Below are 19,840 nucleotides of genomic sequence, written 5' to 3' on the forward strand. Positions count from 1 at the left end.
AGAAGAAGATATATATATATACATATATATATATATATATATATACACACACATACACAGTATACATATATATATATATATATATATATATAGATATACAGTATACATATATATATATATATATACAGTATACATATATATATATATACAGTATACATATATATACAGCATACATATATATATATACAGTATACATATATATATATATATATATATATATATATATATATACAGTATACATATATATATATATATATATATATATATATATATACAGTATACATATATATATATACATACAGTATATATATAGTATACATATATATACAGTATACATATATATATATATATATATATATATATATATATATATATATATATATATATACAGTATACATATATATACAGTATACATATATATATATACAGTATACATATATATATACAGTATACATATATATATATATATATATATATATACACACACAGTATACACATATATATATATATATATATGTACAGTATACATACATATATATATACAGAATACATACATACATATATATATATACACAATATACATATATATATATATATATATATACACACAGTATACATATATATATATATATATATATATATATATATATACACACAGTATACATATATATATATATACACACACAGTATACATATATATATATACACACAGTATACATATATATACACACAGTATACATATATACATATATACACACAGTATATGTCCCTGATGTCCTTAGACAGCTCTCTGGTCTTGCCCATTGTGGAGAGGTTGGAGTCTGATTGATTGAGTGTGGACAGCTGTCTTTTTGCAGATAACGAGTTCAAACAGGTGCAGTTAATACAGGTAATGAGTGGAGAATGGGAGGGCTTATTAAAGACAAAACTAACAGGTCTGTGAGAGCTGGAATTCTTCCTGGTTGGAAGGTGATCAAATACTTATTTCATGCAATAAAATGCAAATTAATTATTTAAAAAATCATACAATGTGATTTTCAGGATTTTTGTTTTGGATTCCGTCTTTCACAGTTGAAGTGTACCTCTGATAAAAATTACAGACCTCTACGTGCTTTGTAAGTGGGAAAACCTGCAAAATCGGCAGTGTATCAAATACTTGTTCTCCCCACTGTACATATTGTTGTGGATTCTCGCCCGCCGGAGTGCGAGCGACCACGTTTAGCCAATAGTGGCCGCTTCGCCCACCGAACGTGCAATCCAGTCGCGGCTTTCTGGATCAACGCCGAAAACTAGCAACGGTGTGTTTTAAGCACACCACAACCTTGTCCGTATTTTACCCGCGCGTTACAGGGTGCGATCGCCGAATAGTCGATTTACCTAATTAATCACGCGGGTAGATTACCGAGAGATTGTACCTCAACGAGGCCTGCTTGGACATGAGCCGCTTAAGCGGTTCCCTCCGTTTTGGGATAACCGAGCGGGGTATTATCGCGAGGCCCCGTTGGACCCGATTCTATTATCGGTTATTTAACTACCAACTATATTCCGAACTCAATATGGCAATTCAATTGGGGAAAAGGACGCAACGAGCAGGTCAACATTCAAACAAGCACATTTATTTGTACACATATATTGTGATGCAGTCATGCATGTATGCAACCAATGAGGGTAGGGACAAGATGCGAGCAAGACAAAGAGCTACCACGGTCTATTTATTATGTACACACTTAACAGTTCTACTTAAAGACATGGCGCCACAACGTTCATGCAAAGGAACAAGGAAAACACCAGGACAGATAAGGGGTAGACGGGACCTCTTGAGGTCTTTATAACAGGGAGCCGTGTAGACCGCAAAGGCTCCGAGAGATCGGGCTGGCTGGGGCAACCGGTGACGTCCCGTCCTCACGGCAGCTGACGTGACCGCGGTTAGGCCCAGGCCTCGCCGAGCGGCCAGGTGATTCGGGCCCAGCCGGCAACGCCTCAGAGGAACGAACGGGTCTCTGCTTTCTTAGAGTTGATGCTCTCTTCAAGAACCCGTCCGTCCCTCAGCGTCGCTCGGACTGTCCCGAAGCCCGATCACCTCGGACCGTTCGGTGCTGGCCGGCGACCTCTCTCCGGTTCTTCCCACGTCCCGCACACGAACGCGCAGGTCTGCGCAACACGGGAGGCTTGGCTGTGCTCCCAGCTCTCGTCTCCTCCGCTCTCTTCAGCTCCCCCACCGACTGCAGACTCCTGCGCAGCTTCTCCTCTGCTCTCTCCAGACCGACTCCAACTCTCCGAGCCCAGACCTCCACCTACTGCGTGACTGGTGTCGAGCGCGCCATTATATGGGGTCCGTGAGGCGAGTTTTGATCTCCGATCTTCGACCGCCGCTGGCTCCGCCCCTTTTTCTCTTTTGATCCGCATTCGGGCGAAACGTGCACAGAGCGGACGTGCGTGAAAACAGCGACCCTGGCAAGCGGACGTGCGTGAAATCACCGACACCTGCACGGCAAGGGAACCCCTACATCTGTTGAGCAGCGCCGCCGCTTGTCGGGAACCCGCCGTGGCTGGCGCAAGATGGCGGCGTTTGCGGAGTTGAAGGTGAGGCGATGTTGTTCATTGTTGGTTATTGTGGAGAGGGTGGTTGGTGGTTGGCGTGGTGAAGGTGGTTGGTGTTGTGGAGAAGGTGGTTGGTGGTTGGCAGGGTGTAGAAGGTGGTTGGTCGTTGGCGTTGTGGAGAAGGTGGTTGGTGGTTGGCGTTGTGCGGTTGGTCCAAAATAACGAAAGCAAAAGAATAATGGCTGACTCAAAGATCACAGCCCTGTTACACGAATAAATCCCTTTAAACATCGGTGGGGAAATCATTCTGAACACACACTTATCGATATAACTGATCTAAGGACCTATATGGTGCTCTGCGAATTTCCACAACCGTAACAATATGTATACATATATATATATATATATATATATATATATATATATATATATATATATATATATATATATATATATATATATATATATATATATATACACACACACACACACACACACACACACACATACATATCGTGTCATGTCATTCTCGTTGTTTTGGGAAAGGGTGTCGTTCTCGTTATTTATTGAATCAGTTGCACTTGTGCATTGCCCTGTACCTGTGAGATGGTTTGTAATCAGGTTTCTGCAGCACACATGGAACATTTCCAATGACCACGGCATTTTCCACCTCAGAGAATTCCTTCCCCAGGTTATGACCCTCCACAGTGACCAATGTGCCTCCTTCCACTGGCCCCACTTGTGGTGAGATCTGCATTCCAACAGAGGATATCATGTTGGCAGCCAGGCCTTAAGAACAAACATATCGTGCTTAAGTTAGGCTACACATGAGCTATCACCATGAAAAATGAGCCGAGACTTTTACATTAATCAGGTCAGGTCAGGTATGGGAACATGGGTCGGAGCAGCTCATCGCTGCGTCCACTTTCCGCCGGTACTCCAGGGGCCTCCGTCTGCCCATTCCCCAGTCAGATGCTTGCCCCATCCCCATCTCTTTGAGATGCTGATCAACCTGTTGTAACCATGAGGCATGTGGCTGGCCCACTGGCCTCCTCCACTCACTAGGCTCCCTTGCTGAGAGAATCTGGTGAGCAGTATCAGCATCAGGAAGACGAGCCACATGTCCATTCAGCCGCAGATGACGCTCACGGACTATGCAGGTAACAAATCTCATTTGAGTCTCACTCAGCAACCGCTCGTTGGACACAAAGTTCGACCAGTGATAGCTAAGGATTCTCCGAAGAGACCTGGTACCAGTACCAAAGGAATTAAGTCTCCCTCTCAGATCCCTGGTCAGAGTCCAAGCCTCACATCTATAGAGCAAGACTGGAAGCACAAAGGACCTGAAGACTCAGACTTTCGTCCTCCTGCCCAGGTACCGACAAGCGCCACACCCCATGATCCAGTGAATCCATGACTCCCCAGGCCCGACCCAAACGTCTATTGGCCTCTGGCTCATAACATGCAGACATGAATATCATTGCAAAGGTAAGTGAATCTCTCCGTGACCTCAACATCCTCACCACAAACAGGTACAGACAACATCCATGATGTCATTTAAAGTCTGGATCTTGGTTTTGACCCAGCAAACCCATAATCCCAGCAGCTCTGAATTCTCATTCAGCACCTTGAGGGCTCCCAAAATGATATCCCCAATCTCCACAAAAATGACTGCATCATCTGCGAAATAAGGTCAGAGATCTTGTCATTCCCAAACGATGTACTGCAGCTTGATCTCTCTGACATCCTCCCCAGAACTCAGTCCATAGAAGTGCTGAAAATTGTGGGGGCCAGTACACACCGTGATGAACTCCATCAACAACTGGAAATAAGTTGGAGATGGTATCACCACATCTCACAGCATTCTCAGTACCAGAGTATCGTTCAGACATCAGATTGATCAGTTTTGATGGAACCCCACAATTCACTGAATCGAACGCTTTGCAGTTATCAATATCGGCTGCAAGCAGCCCCTGCCAAAACTCTCCTCTGTGTTTGGTGAGGACCCGAAGTGTAAGGATACAGTCAATCATTGACCTCTTTGGTGTAAAGCCTTACTGCTCTGGGTGCTGGATCCCAGATGGATTAAATTTTTCGCTGGATTAAACCATTACATTCCATTAATGCTGAGGCCATATGCCGACAACATGATCTGATGATATGGCGACATGGAAGGGGGAGGGGGATCCATAGCTAGTTCAAGCTGAGATCCTCGCTTGGTCCGTGTGTTCGAGTAGCTTAGACTTACTCTTGCGTCAGGGAAACCGTTTTAAGTAAATTGTATGTCATATGTGCACTGACAAGGCAGTGATCGTAATCTTAAAACAGTTTAGAGTGAGGTTGTATTACGTCTGACCTGCATAGGTGAGGCCAGGAGAGGACTTGAGGAATTTAAGAACAAAGGCCCACAATAAAAAGCACTTCGCATCTTAAAGGAAACATCATCAACTGTTTGGCAGGCAGACAGCAAGCCGTGGCGGCGAGCAGTCCAGGAGATGACGATGGCCATGACCACGTGAGTTGGAATTAGATCTTTGGAGAGGCAACATCTTTCTTCACTCTCTCTTTGTTTGGATGCTGCCCGAGGAGTATGTGTTCGCGAGATTGGACAGCTCGCCATCATCCCTCATCACCATTCCTATTAATCACCATTGCACTCTGAGCTGTACTTTGCCTGTGCAATGCCAACCTGCATGATCACACCATCTGCACCAAGCCAAGCTCATGTCTGTCTAAAGTCCTTGCCTGTTCCTTTTGTTGAATGAAACTGGTATTGTTAGTCTGTGATGTAACTCAGTTTGTATGTAAAATGTATATTTATGCTCCACCCATGTCTTGCCTCATGCATATTCATGTTTTGCCTCATGCATATTTATGGTCCCCCCATGTCTTGCCTCATGCATATTCATGTTTTGCCTCATGCATATTTATGCTCCGTCCATGTGTCGCATCATCTCCGCTGACAGAGGTGAGGGTATCTATTCCCTGTCTGGCGGAACGGTGGTTGTATGTGGAGAAAGCACATTATTTACCGGCACACTTGGTGTTAGTCAGGTGTTAGCTTAGTGGTTAGGGTGGCTGGCTTGGGATATTAAGGTCTTGAGTTCAAGCCCCGTTATCCACTGAATTAACACCAAGGGGTTGACTCAGCCTGTCATCCTTCCGAGGTCAGCGAAATGAGTACCAGTGTACTGGTCCCGGTGTATGCCCCGGTTAGAATAGGTGTACCATATCCCTGTGTGTCGTAAGAGGCCAGGGTTGGCATCAGGAAGGTTATCTGGCCATAAAAAAACATTGCCTCAAGAAGGGAACCATGATTGCATGGAGCCTGCAAAAAAGCTAACCCCTGCTCAGCAGGGAAAAATGGCTGTAAGAAAATTAAAAAAAGGTACTTGTAGTGTCTAAAAATAAAGTAAAAGCGATTTAAACCTCTATGTGTTGGTAAGCTGCCTGGACATTCTTTCCTCAAAGAATCGGGACATGTAGGCCATTCCAGGATACAGCCCCATCCACGGGATATATTTAGTTTTCATTGTATATAAGATTGCATGTTCCTTCTTCCCCTTTTCTTGCATCTTTTGACCACCAGATCTTTACCATTTATTGATCATCCTGTCCTTCCTTATTCCCCACTCTTCTTTTGTACACAAACACCCTTTTAATTAAAAGAAGCATTTTCCCATATTCCTGCCTTCCCCCATGAAAACTGATGGCCATGTTCGGTTATTGATTGGGAAATCCTTGGGGTATTGTAGACTTAGTATTATTGTGATGGTTTTGGAGACCCCGGCAAAGCACATACAATACACGTAAAGAGTCCCTCGTGTAGTTATCTTCGTAGCATATTGTGTAGCTAAAATACACCCCCCCCCCCACTCATATCGGGGGAAAGGGAATATGCGTGTGTTTGTGTAGGATTCAAACCCCATTGTGACCCCCTTTCTTTTCTATCTCTCTCTTTTTTTTTTCTTTCTTTCTTTCTTTGTCTGTCTCTGTCTCTGTCTCTCTCAATACCTGCCTCCCTATCTCTGTTGCACACACTTTGCAACAAGCATACACCTTAAAACACACTTTGCAACACACAAATCAAGCCAAAACGACACAGTCAAACACCACCAAGCCAGCAATCTACCAGCGAAAGTGGCTCAACATCCGCCAGAAAGGACCGTGCTCCACTGGGCTGAGAAAGCTTCTCGGATCCCAATGGCAACATCAATACCAACCTCAAGGCCGATGCAACGTTGTGGACATGGGCAGCGCAGTGAACCCTGGGCGCAGCCAATGAACACTGCCTTGAAACAGGGCAGGCCAATGGCGAGACAGAGCTCTGTTGGATTACAATGACAGCAAGCCAGACCTCCAAAACACCAAGTCGGTGCTCAGAAGCACAGGAAGGGGAGTATATGATAATTGGGGTTTCTGGGACCCTCCATTCAAATAAATGGGGGGAAAGGGAAAACGTTCTGACTCAAGCCCAAAATAGGAGTGACTTTCTCCCCACCTATCCCCTTCCCTCCCATGCAAGCAAATGTAAAATTGAGACTCATTTCCTCCCTCTCCCATACAAGCAAATGTAAAATTGAGACTTACTGATTAAAGCACTTCTTCCCTTTCATATTTTCATTCCACTCAAAGAGCGAACCAACGAATATTTGTCCATGTTCTACTTCAGGGAATAACTTAATTTTCTTATAACATTCATTTCCATCGAGTATATTCACAAAGAATAACTTGGAACTTGGTTCTTGGTTTAAGTGTCTTTGTTGAGCAGAAATGAAATGATAAACATCTCTTAATGCTCTTATTTGACCACCTCCTGAGCCACATATCATTTTGAGATTGTAGTAAATTGTTTTTCCATTGTTCAATTGATGACCATCAAAGTTTTCAGTCCATTCAAGGATAATTTTTTTTTCTTTACATCCTCCAACTTATTTGTAATTAAATTTATCCGCTTATTTGTTGGGTGGTCGCTAGACTACCGTTATTCTCAGGTTTTCCATCTGTCTGTATGTATGTAATGGACAGCTCTGGAGGCCAGAGGAGTCAACCAATTTTGAGGAAACTTGACTGGTAGGTTCATACCAGGATCTAGTTGTATGCTTTTGAGCACCGTTGCTATGGCTGCCACCGTTGCCTAGCAACGGGACTTTGAAATTTTTGCAAAAATCCGAAAAAAAATTATATATATATTTTTTCTAAAATCAAAAATCGGCTTCCGCGCTTTTATACGCACTATAATCAACCTCTTTGTCAAAAATTTTCAGCCCGATCCGTCAAAAACTGTGTGACTAGTATGCAATTGTATAGCGACCACCCATGTCGCCTACCGGCTTGTTTTATCTACTTTTACCGTGGTTATTTATTCAATAAGACTTATTTGATATTTCTCACATTCTTTAGGTTTCCCATTTAAATACCAAGGCTGATTAAATCTCCACTCTTTGGTTTGGTTATTGCTTGGTTCTATCATTTATAAATCAGTAAAAAGACAGCAGGAGCATGTTAAAATTCCCAACCCAATATCTTAACACTTATACTTTAACCCATAAGGGATACTATTGATTCCATTCTCTGAAATATATATTTTATCATCAAAAGCTCCTCATGCTTTCTTATTTATCTCCTCTGTATATAATTGATGTTTATAACTTCTTATTGTATTCATTTTTCTGTACTCTTCCTTCTTTAAGGTTAAACAGTTGTAATAATGTTTAAAGTTTATTGTTTCCTTGATTATATTTTTCTTTATTCCCTTTAGCTTCTTATCACACCTTTCAATGTTATTATTATCAATATACGTAAAAGCATAAGACTTTGATCTCAATCCTATAAATTCACTCATGACCTTCCCACCCAATTTATCTTTAAACTTACCAATAACCTTTTTATTCTTTGATGAAAACAACACCTCACCTGACTTATAATTACTTGTATCATATATATCAATATTATCAATCATATCCTCATATACATCACTTGACTTAATTTCTAATATAAAACTATCTGTATCCATATATAACAATGACACATTATCCTGATACTTTGATTTTAAATTATTACAGTAATAGTAATACATTAATGACTTTGACAAGTCAAGAATTGATGTTCCTATATAAATAGGTTTATCCATTTCAATACTCTCTTTTTTCAAATGAATAGCACAAAAGTTCTCTGAAAATACCTCTGCTCATTCAAAACTTGGTCTATTGATTAACTTTGAAGCCTGTTTCCAAGATGTCGCAAGTCTTATGTTTTGTCGATTCCTAACATTTTCCATAGTCTTTCCAAATACAGCAATATTCATTAATTTATAAAAGTCCTTCTCAAAATCTGTTTTTGTTTCTGTTTTCCTTTTTGTATTAAAATCAATATACTTCTTTAACCAATGACTGTTTAAATTTCAAAATCCGATGAATTTTCCTCACTCTCAACCCAGCAGATAAATATTGTCTCAAGTTCCTTTGATGCAAAACATAACTTTCTTTATCATTTAATGTAGTTAGTAGTTTTTCTGGAGATTTACCTTTTATATTAAATGACTGTTGGTAATCACTAAACCATTCTTTTCTTGGACCTTTCTTTATCAGGGGCATAAGGTAGGTCTTTATGTTTGTGATGAAATTCTTCTGGATATTTTAAATCAACCTCAAAATAATATCCAACTTCAGCTTCATCCAATTATTTTTGAGAGGAGATAACAGTCTTGTAAAACTTTTTCATAATGTTTTTCTTTAACCCATTTAAGTTTTCCATAAGGTAAAGATTGAGACATAGCCCACCCATACAAATTGTTAGCATCATAATACATCAGGTAAGAGTTGTCCTCATTCTTATTATAATCAGGAAGATATTTATAATTTGCTTTAGCATATCTCTTGGAACATACTTGAGATATTCCTCTTTTAGCCTTCTCTATCATTAAAAGCATATCTATATCACTGATTAATTCCAAGTTCTGTTTTGTCATTTTTAACATAGCACTCCAAGCCAAACCCGGGGCCGTGTAATAGTGAGCAGGGTCTAATCCATAATAATTTTTATTATGACAGATTGTTCAAAAAGTTTCAAACACATCAGCCAATAACAATACATCAGTTTTAAGATACAAATCATGATATTCTCCAAGATTCTTTATAGTAAACTTCTCCCAAACCTTTTTAGCTTGTGTATAATCTCTATCGGAAATATGAGTTTTATTCAACTTGCCACAGAAACTTTCCCTTGAAGGAAGTTGTGTTTCTTTAAACTTCTCAAATGAATCCATGTAGTCATATGGATATATTGCCTTTTGTGATAAGAGATCAATCTCTTTTTGATTTGAGAAATGTGATTTAAGATTCGGTCCGTTTTTAATATTTGATGCTGTTAGATAATGGACTTGCCATAAACTTATATGTGTCAAGAAATCTGATATGGGTTATGGGGGATGGATGAATTGTTTTTGTGAATGAGATGTATTTTTGATCTGTGTTAGGAATGGCAGAAATATCTCCAGATGTCTTTGAAAGTTCATTTATAAATAGATGTGTGTCATAGTGAGCATTGTGAAGAAAGAAAGGAATAAAGTTTGAGGGCTTGTAATTAAGATTACAATGGGAATGAGCTGGACCTCTATATTTTCCAGGAAGATGACAATGATCCCTAACTTTGACCTCTCCCTCAATTTTCTCCTCACAAATATGACAGATACTGTTCTTTCTAAATTCCTTTTTCTCTCCCTTTGTTAATGACATTGGTTTATAGGATTTAACCATTATTTATCTTAGTCTTATGCAGTCTTTTTCCAATCGTCTTACAAACTCCTCTGAGGCATCTTCTTCTGTATAAAGTTCTTACTTGTTGTATTCATCACCAACAGATGATTTGATATAATAACAGAAACCACAAGGAGTATGTTTTTGATATTTATTTGTGTATGATTTATTTGGATTTGGAGAAACAGTATCTATATTTTCAAGGATACTTTCAAAATCAGCAGATATCACAAAGGGATGTTTTATAGATTTGTTAAAATCTTTGAAAGATATGTTTGAACCTGCTTTTGGTAAATTGATTAAGGTTGATTTATGATCACGACAATATTTTGAATGTTGATTTAATCATTCTTTTGTGTGAAAGGAGTTGAGACATCTCTGAGAAGGACACGTTTTACATTTTCTCTTGTATAGTTGTGATTTGGTTAATCTTGATAAATTTTTGATGAAAGCAGAATGTGATTTTTCCTTTGAAGTAAAGTAGAGAAGGTCAATGTGTGTTTCATCGTTTTTAAAGTTATTTGAAATTTTTAATATCTGAACTTTGTTTGTATCCGTTTATCCATATACATTAACAGATAGGTTATTCATTTTCTCAAATTTAGGAATTTCTCTCAATGACATTGGAAACTTCAAATCTTTAACATTTAATGTATTCTCGTATTTCTTATAATGTTCAACCCTTTCAGGTTTCCATTGTGGAGGATGTGAGCAAGAACAGATCATAGAAAACATTTATTATCTTTGTTTTGAATATTAACAACTGCTTTCTTAAGTTTTTATCTCTTTTGGTAAATCAATAAAAGAAGAAGCTTGAAGAGGATCTGATTTTAAGATGTGTATATCTAAAAAGATTATTTTTGTAATAGCAAATCCACTACCTACTACAGTGTTATCAACATCTTGTTCTTGTCTCTGGAGTTCATCACAAACATCACATCTTACAAAATCTTGAAATGATGAGATAAAGTGAGGGTTTGTCCTCATATAGGGAGTAGTTTCATCGCCTTCTCTTACCATATTAAATTTTACTCCGATATAAAACTTAAAAGTTTTAATTTCACTTACTGTGTTTTTAATTATAGTTTCAATACTTTGTTTGACCACATCAACAGCTTCCATGATTGAAGATGGTCCAGGGTCTTGAAAGTGAAACAATCTTATTTTTATACGTCCTTTAAATCCCTCATCAGTGTTTTCAATGGAGAATTTCGTGGCACCTTCCATTTCTTCATTGTTCTTGTGTTTGCGTAATTGAAGGTATTTATTATAATAAAAAAATTTAAGAATATCATTATCACATCTATCACAATGTTTTGTTTCTTGGTCAAGTGGAGATATTTGTCTCAAAAGATTGAATGTGTGTTTGTTGGTTTGAAGGTGTTTTTTTTATAACATTTACATTCATGATTACAAACATCACAGTACGTTGTATTCGCCATATTTATATAACAAAACTTTGCTTTAAATAAAATTTTCTTCATGAAAATTTTGTTTAATTTATCGGTGAATCTGTGCTTAAAACCATTTTATCCTCCAACTTTTTTCACTTAATAAATACAATGTATCAATACACAAAAGACAAGTTTCAATCAATCTCTTCATTTGTAAAAGATGCTGAGAAATATGTCGAGGATGTAAATTTGAATAAAGAAAAATATTACAACTATTGGATAAAAACAATTATAGTGAATAATATGAGTTCTTCAATTTCCTTCAGTGGAAGGGCTTTTAGTATATCTGGAAGAACATTAATTAAAGTAGCTCTAACAAAAGTTTCTCCTCTCCTTCTGGCAATATATTCAAAACGAGAAAAAAACAATGAAACGAGAAAAAGTATCAAAAAATAAAAACCTTATGGATGAAGCTTTAGAAAGAAAAGATAAGACCATCTGTAATATGCATGGAGAAATTTGTATTTTTTTTCAACAACCCTAAAGATGTAAATCCTGATGAAATAAAGGATGTTAATATATCAGGTGAAATGACATTTCATTTAATAGTAGTTTAGGATCATTTTAAAATTACCTTCAATTAAATAAATGTAGTAGTTGAATCTGTTAATGAAAAAAAGTATATAGATATAGATGGTAATGTTTTTTTCTACTAATTAAATACGAGTAATTATTCAACTGAAGATTTTGAATATTATGAGAGTGATGATAGTATCTGTTGGAACAGAAGACAGTTATGATACGGAGAGTTTGTGTCCAAACGATAGTTATGAAAGTAGCTTTATAGATGATTGTAAAAGCACCAATGAAAGTACCGAAGATGATACGGAAGATGAATTTTATTTGAATTAAAGTTTTACTTTATAAATATGAATAGTTTACCAGATTTTTAGCCTCTTGAATTTCCTGATTCTCCACATGATAAATTTGAGAATTGGCCTGCGTGTGAAAGATGGGGATTAAACACAGAGTCAAAAGCCTACAAACAATGTATGTTCTGTGATTATCTTCTAATTAATGTAAATAAAAAAAATATAAAAAGGAATATAATTCTTTTAGATTTACACCAAAAATGAATAACTTTACAAGATTGATTAGAGAAATGAATGTAAAGTATGAGGGCGATAACACACCTTTCCTTACAATAGAAGAAACTGAACGTATTGGAGAAATGTTCAAAGGATTGTTGTTATATATTATTCATGATTGCCATTTTCAGTGAAATATCAACACAAGATATTGTATAAATAAAATAATGGATTATCTTGAAATTAAACCCGAACTTAGGATAAAATATAGAGTTTCTAAAAAAGCCAATAATAAATTAAATAACCTGTTTTCCAAATATATAAATGAATGATTTTTTTTACCCATTTGGGAAAATAAGATAAAATTTAACAACCATAAAAATCTTCCAAATTCATTAAGATGTCTCATAGTTGGTTCAAGTGGATGTGGAAAAACCTGCTTACTTTTAAAGATGCTCCTTACTCCCAAGTTTTTAGATTATGATAATTTAATTATTTTCACAAAGTCGAGTTTTCAACCTGAGTATCAACTACTCTCACAAGGTTTTAATGCGGGTCTTAAAAAAGAAGATATAATCGGTATATTTAAACTTCAAAAGAAACTAAATGATTACAACATTGAAGATATAATACAACTATTTTGTGATACACAGAAATGTAAAAAGAAATCAAAACTGATAACTTGTATTCTGCGTGATAATACGGATGATATACCTTCTCCCCAAGATTTGGATAAATCAAAAAAGAACCTCATTATCTTTGATGATTGCTTTAATGAGAGAAACCAAACGGTAATGGATAGCTACTACACAAGAGGGAGACATTCTTCTTGTAATTGTATTTATCTTAGTCAATCATACTTTCAACTCCCTCGTCGCTCAATAAGAAACAATGCTAATACTTTTATTTTATTCAAGTTAAATTCAATAGATATAAACAATTTTTGGAGAGACAATTGTTCTACATTATGTAGTAAAAAGGAATTTGGGGATTATATGAAGCACACGACTGAAAAATATAAATATAATGTTGTGAAACAAGTTGAGGTATTAAAAGATATATTTTTTATTTTATAAACAATTACATATATAAATGACAACTATTATTATAAATCTTGTGGGTAAATCTGCTTCTGGAAAAAACTTTCATAAGTCAAGGTTCTTGTATAGTACAAATGAGAATATGTTAAATTTGCTTAAAAAGTGCCATGTAGTTCGTACTGTATCAACAACAACGAGAGCAATAAGACCTGGAGAAGTAGAAGGTGAAGATTGTTACTATATTTCATTGGAGGAACATATGCGATTGAGGAATGAAGGTCAAATATTTGAGGAGGTTTCTCTTGGAACAACAAAATATTCACATTGTAATAGTGACTTAAATAAACGAAAATCTGGTGGTCTTGGGATATTAGAAACTAATCCAGAAGGAATGAGACAAATGATTAAACATCTGAGTGGTAATGGGGTTAAGATTTTATCATTCGGTTTTGATGTTGATGAAGAAACTCAACACAAACGTATGAAAAGCAGAGATACAAGTATTAGTGAAGAAGAAATTACAACTCGTATTAATGTTGATAAATAATTTGATGAAATATTTAGAGAAAAGGATTTATTTGAACACATCTACTTTAATGATGAAGAAAAGGAAAATTTCCCTGTTGACCTTTATAAATCAGTGAATGATATTTTCCAATAAATAAATGGATGCGAAAGAAAGAGCAAGAAGATTCAAGGAGCATCATGCGTTGGTTTCAAAAGTTGTAAAACAACAGGAAGACATAAAGAAGAAACGCAGACAGAAACTAACGGGTGAAGAAGCATTTGAAAGAAAACAAGATAAATTTTTTAAACCACTTTTAAAAACTTCCCAAGGAAAAAATATAGATGCTTCCACAGTTCCCACAATAGAATATACTCCTAAAAAACTTCAAATGTTAAAAGATTTCAGTCAAATGACAGAGGAAGAATTAGAGCATATAGGAGAATTAGAATCTGATGATGAAGGATTATTTCAACAACTGGAAGAGATAAATCAACCCCCTGATTATATTGTGAAGGCTCTTCAAAACAATGAATATTCAGCAGATTCAAAAACCAAAGGACTCATTCCAACAGAACAACCAGCAATATTTCATCTTGTTCAAGAAAAGGGATTGATATTTAATGATGAATTAAGGTTCTTGAGTTCTACTCAACCCCCTGTTAAACTAACTCCGAGATCAATGTTTCTTCTAACAAAAGATGGAAAACAAGGTTCAACTGTGAGGGTTGAATCAAAGTATTTTGATAAACCATTGGATATGAAAAATAAGGATGATAGAGTATATATTGATCTGCTGGACTCTCTTAATTATAGGGTTAGTCTATCTAGTAAAAGAAGGAAGAATGAGAAGGAGAAATACATTATTCAGGCTTTAAGTAGGCTTGGTTCAGGCGTTAGTATTCTTCCAAATGACCCATCACAATTAGTTAATAGACTGTTATTGCTGTTTACAGTGATAATGTCATTCAAATATCCTCAGGCATTAATTCGGTATTAATTTACTGTGATTTGATTGATGGCGATTATAACAATGGAATAAGAACAAATACAATATTTTCATTCAGTGCCTACTCAACCCCAATTTGTTATAAATTCAATATGGAACCCAAAAATATGATTTATCGACCTGTGTCAGGAAAAAACATATGCAGAGTAAATTTTAGGATAACCGACCAAGATAATCACATGATTTCTTTTAATGGAGAAATTATATCCATCAGAATTCACCTACGTGAAGTTTTCCAATAAATAAACACGATGGTTATTGTGAGGAAACACGAGTTGGGAAAATATAAAATAATTACAGGGGATGGGATGTTCCTTTCCCCATACTGCAAGGGTTAAGGTATGTATCTTGGTAGAGGTTACTACACACCTAAGAGACAAAGGGGTGTCGGACATCAATTTAGAAAAAAAGGAGATGGGATAATTGATACTCTAATGGGTATAGGTTCAATTATTTTTAAACATAAAGACCTAATCGGTTCAACTGCCTCTGCTGTGGGAAATGTAGCGGGTGCTATAAAGAGTATAAAAGATGCCCAAAAGGAATCTCATAAATTACAAGCAATAAAAGAAATTAAGAAAGGCAAAACTCGGTTGTCTCCCCAAGAACAAGAAAAATAATTCAAATACTTGGGTCAGGGTTTTAAAAGTTTTAACATCTTTTTTCCTAAATAAATACAAGTATGGAAGCAATTGATAGTATCTATGATTTGGATGATACCATTGTCATCTCAAACTCTACTAAAAAAGAAAACTACTTCAAGGTAAATGCAATAACTGGAACAGACTGGAATGCAAATGGACCAAAAAGTTTTGAAATAAATAATCAACAAACTTATTTGAATCGAGCAGAAAGTTTCTTGTTGTGTAAATTTACATTCACTAAGGCTGCGAATAACACAAACGCTACACTCGTAAATGATTTATTCTGGAAAATGTTTGATAGTGTTCGTTTGTACATTGAAACAAGAAGTTGAATTGGTTGATTATGTCTCTGCTACATCTGAAATGATGAAATTTACACTATATTCATTTGGTGATAGAATGGGAAAGGGGGCTGTTGAAGGTTTTATTCCTGATATGGCAACGGGAACAAACACAGACCCTGGATGTAGTCAAAGGAAAGGAATGTATAATGATGATGATACAAAAGCAGGTAATATTTTTACTGTGGCAGTTCCTCTTCAAGGTATATTTGGATTTTGTGATCATGATAAAGTTCTGTATGGTCTTAAAAATAGATTTCAACTGCAAAGGAATGATAATGAAAATAGATTGCTTTTTGGTGTGGCTAATGCTTTTGCTGCTCAGAATAAATTTCTAATTGATGAAATTAGTTGGTACTAGATGACCCGTGAACCCGTTGGGTTCCCGTTTTGACAGCGGTTGATAAAAAAAAAATCATTAAAAAAAAGATATCTCCAGCGAACTATACCGCTGAGGTTCTTTGCATTGATCAAATACTCCTGAAGAGTACTTTACTGAATCGGGAATTGATTTTTTAATAATTTTTTCGTTGCCCGATTTGAACGAAACTTGATATTGCACACCACAGGAGATTGGTGAGTAAGGTAACCCTAAAAATTTTGCGCTATTGTGTACTGTCTTGGCTGTATTTTGGGAACATACATACAAGATTAGAGTTTTAGTAATATAGAGATAGAATGACGACTGGATTAGGGCATTGTGTTTATCTATAGTTGGTTGTGTTTATCTATCGTTAGCTAGTATGCTATTTATAGCATACTAGCTAACTCTGATGTTCCCGAAATTTATGCACCGTCTAATATGAAAACGATCATAACTTGGGGCATTGTGTTTATCTATAAATGCGCATAAGTAATCGAGAAATTATTAGAATACACGAAGTCATCATTATCCGGAAGTCCATATGTTGTAACCCATAATGGGGAGCGCGGCTGAGGTTCTCTTCCCCCATCGGCCACGCCCACGCAGCAACGTGTCCTGTCATTGCTTGGTAAATAAATGGCCATAACTTGGGAAGCACTTGTCCGATTAATATCAAACCTTGAAAAGGCACATCCTCAGGTCCCCAGCAATGTAGTTGGCAAGTTTCAATTAGATCGGACCAGTGGTTGTCAAGAAACAGCGGTCACAGACGCGCGCACACACACACACACACACACACACACACACACACACACACACACACACACACACACACACACACACACACACACACACACACACACACACACACACACACACACACACACACACACACACACATTGCTGGAATTATAGATAGATATTAGTGAATATACTCCTAATCTTAAAACAGAAGAGATGTTGAATATAAGACTTAACTCAAATAAGCCACTCAATGTATCATCTATCTATAATTCCAGCAATCTCCGTGTGTGTGTGTGTGTGTGTGTGTGTGTGTGTGTGTGTGTGTGTGTGTGACCGCTGTTTCTCGACAACCACTGGTCCAATATAATTGAAACTTGACAGGTATATTGCTGGGGACCTGAGTACGTGCGTTTTCAAGGTTTGATATTAATCGGACAAGTGCTTCCCAAGTTATGGCCATTTATTTACCAATTAATGACAGGACACGTTGCTGCGTAGGCGTAGCCGATGTGCCATTTAGTTACCAATCACAGGACATGTTGCTGCGTAGGCGCGGCCGTTGGGGAAGAGATCCTCAGCCGCGTTCCCCATTACGCTTACAACGTACGGACTTCCGGATAGTGATGACACTGTATTCTCATAATTTCTCGATTTCTTGTGCGCATTTATAGATAAACACAATGCCCCAATCCAGTCGTCGTTTATGAGAGCGAAGGAACGGCCTGTGTGGTTGTTTGAAAGTTGTTTTTTTTTTGGTTTGCACGGACAGCCACGCATGTACGGCCAAGCGAGAGCGAAGGAACGGCCTGTGTGGTTGTTGTTTGTGGCATGCAGTTTGAATTTTTTTTTTTTTTGCACGTATGGCCACGTACGTACGGGCACATACTAGTCTATCTATAATTCCAGCAATCTGTGTGTGTGTGTCTGTGACCGCTGTTTCTCGACAACCACTGGTCCAATCTAATTGAAACTTGCCAGCTATATTGCTGGGGACCTGAGTATGTGCCTTTTCAAGGTTTGATATTAATCGGACAAGTGCTTCCCAAGTTATGGCCATTTATTCATCAACCAATGACAGGACACGTTGCTGCGTAGGCGTGGCCGATGCGCCATTTAATTACCAATCACAGGACATGTTGCTGCGTAGGCGCGGCCGTTGGGGAAGAGATCCTCAGCCGCGTTCCCCATTACGCTTACAACGTACGGACTTCCGGATAGTGATGACACTGTATTCTCATAATTTCTCGATTTCTTATGCGCATTTATAGATAAACACAATGCCCAAATCCAGTCGTCATTTACGAGAGCGAAGGAACGGCCTGTGTATTTGTTTGAAAGTTTTTTTTTGGGGGGGGGTTGCACGTACGGCCACGCACGTTCGGGCATGTACTAGTTATATTAATCTGTCATATATTTCTGATACATAAATCACAGCAAGAAGGCTTCAAGAAAATTATCAATTCTGTGTCCAAACATTCCTTCAAGAAAAGGGTATTCGTTATTTTAATAAATATGTTTTACAACATAAGAATGAGGTATTTTCAATAAAAGATTGGCTTTATACTGATGTTAATAAACCAACAACTTTGGATTTAACTCAAATGTTAAATAATGAAAAAATTTTAAAGTTAAGAAAATGCAAGGCTCTTTTAGAAAAATCAGAAGAAATTTTGTTTCCTGTTGTAAAAAATATTATTTTGGATGCAAGAATAACAAGAAATCCTGATGAATATATTGTGACGTTCACGGGACTTGAACAGTCCCGTCAACGTAAGATGAGCCGAAACGATGGAGGCAGTTTATTTTTACAATCCAAGGGTGGCAGTTTTGATCGCTCTATAGCAAATGGGACGAGGAAGGTGGCACGAGTCGCTTTTCACTGAGTTGATAACGTTTATTTATACACAAGAGCGATAAGGCTCGGCAAGAGGAGGGATCCATGGGCGATTCGACGGAGGGTGGTGTGGATTTGGGTTTGGGGAAAACAAACAATTTCAAGGGATATACACCAAAATGTAAAGAATGAAATAAATCGGTACACGAATCTCAAACCCTCTAAGGCGCCAGGTACACACACACACACACACACACACACACACACACACACACACACACACACACACACACACACACACACACACACACACACGCACGCACACCTTAGCTAGTTCGTCAGGCTTGCCCGTGTTGTCGATGCAAAAGTCATTGGATGTAGGTGCCGGACGAGCTGGCGTTGCACCTGTCAGGGGCAGGAGACACGGTGGTGCAGATGTTCCGTGAAACCTTCCGCGCAGAAATGTAGATCTTGGACTGTGAGCCCCAACCAGCCACTGTGGTGTTGTTCTTGGTGGTGTCGGCCCAACACCGCTCACAGCGCCAGGGAACACAGTTCATGCGCCATGAACGAGCAGGA

The 19,840-nt window shown here is 37.5% G+C and overlaps 1 protein-coding gene across 1 annotated transcript in view; it reads right to left on the reverse strand.

The window, feature by feature from the left end:
• The window catches only part of LOC147008755 (plexin-D1-like), a 237,618-nt gene that overhangs the window by 54,148 nt on the left and 163,630 nt on the right, over positions 1-19,840 (reverse strand). The window contains exon 14 of the mRNA XM_085864192.1: positions 3,141-3,292. Coding sequence (XP_085720318.1) covers positions 3,141-3,292 — 152 coding nt within the window. The remainder of the gene's footprint in view (positions 1-3,140; positions 3,293-19,840) is intronic.

This window comes from Eptatretus burgeri, chromosome 18, assembly GCF_056783735.1.
Source record: "Eptatretus burgeri isolate ZD-2024b chromosome 18, Ebu_testis_v1, whole genome shotgun sequence".
Classification (NCBI taxonomy): Eukaryota; Metazoa; Chordata; class Myxini; order Myxiniformes; family Myxinidae; genus Eptatretus; species Eptatretus burgeri.